General features: G+C 37.4%; 1 protein-coding gene across 1 annotated transcript; it reads right to left on the bottom strand.

The window, feature by feature from the left end:
- Positions 1 to 1649: 1649 nt before the first annotated feature.
- LOC109134896 (uncharacterized) lies at positions 1650 to 2997 on the bottom strand. The gene is made up of 4 exons (XM_019249300.1): positions 2595 to 2997; positions 2361 to 2437; positions 2072 to 2262; positions 1650 to 1911 (listed from the first exon to the last, which is right to left on the bottom strand). Exons 1-4 carry the CDS (start codon positions 2995 to 2997, stop codon positions 1650 to 1652), a joined length of 933 nt encoding a protein of 310 aa, XP_019104845.1.
- Positions 2998 to 3868: the final 871 nt, after the last annotated feature.

The raw sequence follows: 3868 nt of genomic DNA, 5'->3' as shown, positions 1-3868 counted from the left end.
TCCTATAGAATTCAGCATCTTCTAAAACTTCATCTTCATCAATTTACAATCTAATCCCTTTTGGAAAAGGCAATTTGCAAGGTTTGCATCCTTGCATTCCAGCATTTTTGATGATGTCTAATACAAATTTCCTTTGATTGAGGATGGTCCCCTTGTCATTCCTTGACACTTCAATTCCCAAAAAGAATCTTATGTACCCTAGTTTTTTGCAACTGAAGCTGCATTTAATCCTTGTTTCAAAGTCTCAATCCCATGTTCATCATCTCCACTAATCAATAAGTCATCTACATAAACCAAAGCAATGACTTGCTTCCCATTCACCTTTTTAGTGAAAAGAGAATAGTTTCTTTTGCTTTGTTCATAGCCTTCGTTGATAAAAAACTTGGTGAGTTCTATATTCCATTGCGTAGAAGCCTATTTCAGCCCATATAGGCTTCTTTTGAGTCTGCACACCTTGCCACTCTTCTCTTCTTTATGATCTGGGGGAGGTTTCATGTAAACTTCTTCATCTAGATATCCATGAAGGAAGACATTATTGAAATCTAGATGATGAAGTTGCCATCTTTGACATGTGGCTAGAGCCATCAACGTTCTCACACTACTGAACTTAGCAACAGGAGAAAAAGTATGTTTATAATCCTTGCCCTCAATCTGTTTGTCTCCTCTTGCCACCAAAGGAGCCTTTAATCTTTCCACCTCTCCATCTGGTCTTAATTTCACATTGTAAACCCATTTGCAATCAATTGCTCTCTTCCCATCTGGTAGGTGTATCAAATCCCATGTGTCATTCTCTTCCAAGGCTTCTAGTTCCTTTTGCATTGCAAGCTGCCATCCATCTTCTTTCACTGCATCTTTAAAATTTAAAGGTTCTATCACCCTGAGAGCATTACTAAACGAGTGAATATACTCATCATCATAATGCTCAGAATCCTACAACCTTTGAAGCATAAGAGACACTGGATGCTCTATCTGTTCCTGCACAGGAATGTTCACAACATAATCTTTGAACTTTTCAGGCAAGATTCTATGCCTTGTTGTTCTTCTCAGGTCATTCCCATCATGAGCTTCCTGTTCAGTGTGCCTTTCTTGAGTAACTGGGACCTCACTTATGTCATTGTGTGTATCAGCAGGTTCTCTTGGATTTATATCCAAGGCAGTTTCTTCCAAGGTGTCTTCCTCGTTTTCTTCATCATATGTCACACTTGTTTTATTTCCCATCAAATCAATATAATCTCTTTTGTTCTTGTTAAGAACAAAAGGCAGTATACTTTCATGAAAAACAACATCTCTACTAATGAAGATTTTCTTGTTATCTATATCATAGAGTTTATATCCTTTCTGATGTGGTGGATAACCTATCATGATGCATCTAATTCTTCTTGCAGTAAATTTATCATTAGTTTGTTTTTGCTAGGACGAGCATAACACAGACTTCCTATTACTCTTAAGTGGTCATATTTAGCTTCTTTCTTCATTAACCTTTCATAAGGTGTTTTCCACTTAAGAACAACACTCAGAAGTAAATTTATCAAGTAAGTTGCAGTTAAAATACACTCACCCGAAAGATGGTTAGGTAGATTTGCATGAATCATGAGAGCTCTTCCAGTCTCCAATAGAAACCTATGCTTCCTTTCCACTCTCCCATTCTGCTATGGCCTTCCTATAACACTTCTTTCACGTGTGATCCCTTTTTCTGCCATCATCTTTCCACATTCTTGTTGAAAAATTTCAGTGCCATTGTCTGACCTGATTGGCTTTACCCTGCACTGAAAATGATTCTCAACATATGCAAGAAATGCAACTAAGATTCCTTTCACCTGTTCCTTATTAGACAAAAGGTGAGCCCGGGTCACTCTAGAGTGATCATCAACATTTGTCATGAAGTATTGTGCCCCTGTGATTGCTTTTACGCTATAAGGTCCCCAAAGGTCAACATATATCATGTCAAAAATGTTCAGCAATAGAGCTTAACACAAAAGGCAATATGTGGTGTTTAGCTACAGAGCATGTATCACAATAATAGGATTTGAAATCCTTATAGTCACAAAAAACCAAGTGTTTCATCTTGGACAAGGAAATATGTCCTAATCTAGCATGAATTAAACTTAAATCTTTCTTTTTCTCTTTTCTTGCTTCTGTATCCATCACCCTTCTAAGTCCTCCTTGGTTAGAATTGTCCATTTCATCTTCTTTCTTCACTTCCACTTTGTACAAATCACACTGATTACTTCCATGGGCCACAATTTTCTCATTAGAAAGGTCCTGCAGGTAACATCCTTTCTTATCAAAGATGAATTTCATAATTTTATTCTCTTGTAACAACTTACTCACATATAGCACATGTGCTTGAAATCACTCACATACAACAAATTTTTCAAAAGCACTTCATCAGGATCTCTTACATCTCCAAATTCATTCACTTCTTTCACTGTTCCATCTGGCAATCCCACCTTAATAAAACCTTTCAAACTTTACATGTTATTAAAAAAGGTTTTTGTTGCCAGAAATGTGGTCACTAGCACCAGAATCAATGATCCATGAATTGCAATAAAAAAATTTCTTATGAGAAACTGCATTTGATAAAACAATCTTACCTACAAAATTAACATAACTTATGTTGCTCCCTCCTAGAGCCTTCATTACTTCATGCACAATAGTTAATATGAGCTTGCGCTCGTCCTTCTTTTCATCATCTTCAGCTTCAAAAGTTCCAAAATCAAAAGGAGTCTGTGAACTCCCTTCACTTCCTTCCTTAACAACATTTGCAACCTGTCTAGTGTTGCTCTTCCCTTTTGTGTTTTTGAATCTCTCTGGATACCAATTGACCTTAAAACACTCTTGTTTGAGATGCCCTCTCATCCCACAGGTGTCACATCTCTTGAACTCCTTTTTCATCTTCATCCTTTTGTAATCTTTCTTCTGAAAGTGTTCCAAAGGCCCCAAACTTAGCCCATGTCTTCCAACATTTAGAGCACTCATCTCACCTCCACGGTTCATCTCACATGTAATTAGCTTATGCTTTTCAACTTGTAGCACTAAGTTGTAAGCCTTGTTGGCAGTAGAGGATCCATTCCAAGCAGATTACTCTTCATCTGTTCATAGCCCTCATTGAGCCCCATGATAAACTTGATAAGGTTGTTATTTTCTTGGATTTCCTGCATTCTTTTCAGCAGATTGCAGCTACATTTAGTCATCGCTTCACAGCTAAACTCAAGTATCTCCTCTAGTTGCCCAATCTGATCCTAGAGTTCCTTGAGTTTACAGTAGTATTCTCCCACACTTATATTACTTTGTTGTAGCTCCCATAGTTCCTTTTTCAGGTGAAAAAGCTGTGGTGCGTTTGCTTGAACTTAGTCATTCCATAGCTCTTTTGCGGAGTGCATAAACACAAAGCTTCCAACAATCTCTGGCTTCATAGTTGCAAGGAGCCAGGACCTTACCATATAATCACACCTAATCCAATTCTGCATTTCTTCTCCAACTTCTGTGTGTTTAGGATGCTTACCTTCCAAGAAACTTATTTTGTTCTTAGCTCCAAGTGCAAGCTTAATGCTCCCACTCCAGTTTAGGAAGTTATTACCATCAAATGCAATACTTTCGAGGGCTGTTGCTGCATTCTCGTTAATAACAATGAAGAGAGGGTCTTTGTAAGGGTTATTTAAATGAGAGTTTTGTTCAGTTTTCTCAGCCATTTTAGCTGGTTTCAAAGATAGAAGATTTGATTCTTTCGAGGAAAAGATAAAACTTTGATGTTTTTTAACTTCCTGATAAAGATCTTAAACATTGTGCTCTGATACCATGAAAAGAGGAAGCTCAAATCATCAAGCAAATAATTTGGTGTTTTTCTCTCTGTCAACTTCATAGAGGC

This window comes from Beta vulgaris, chromosome 5, assembly GCF_026745355.1.
Source record: "Beta vulgaris subsp. vulgaris cultivar EL10 chromosome 5, EL10.2, whole genome shotgun sequence".
NCBI lineage: Eukaryota > Viridiplantae > Streptophyta > Magnoliopsida > Caryophyllales > Amaranthaceae > Beta > Beta vulgaris.
Note: the sequence above shows the minus strand (reverse complement) of the source record. Positions and strands in the feature narration are given on the sequence as shown.

What these genes read in the sequence shown, in the direction of transcription:
- LOC109134896 (XM_019249300.1), bottom strand. Translation starts at nt 2,997, where the DNA reads ATGAACCGTGGAGGTGAGATGAGTGCTCTAAATGTTGGAAGACATGGG. An exon ending in AAGTTATGTTAATTTTGTAG is followed by an intron (nt 2,438 to 2,594) that starts GTAAGATTGTTT and finishes TGGGATTGCCAG; the next exon opens with ATGGAACAGTGAAAGAAGTG. An exon ending in TTTTGAAAAATTTGTTGTAT is followed by an intron (nt 2,263 to 2,360) that starts GTGAGTGATTTC and finishes TGTTACCTGCAG; the next exon opens with GACCTTTCTAATGAGAAAAT.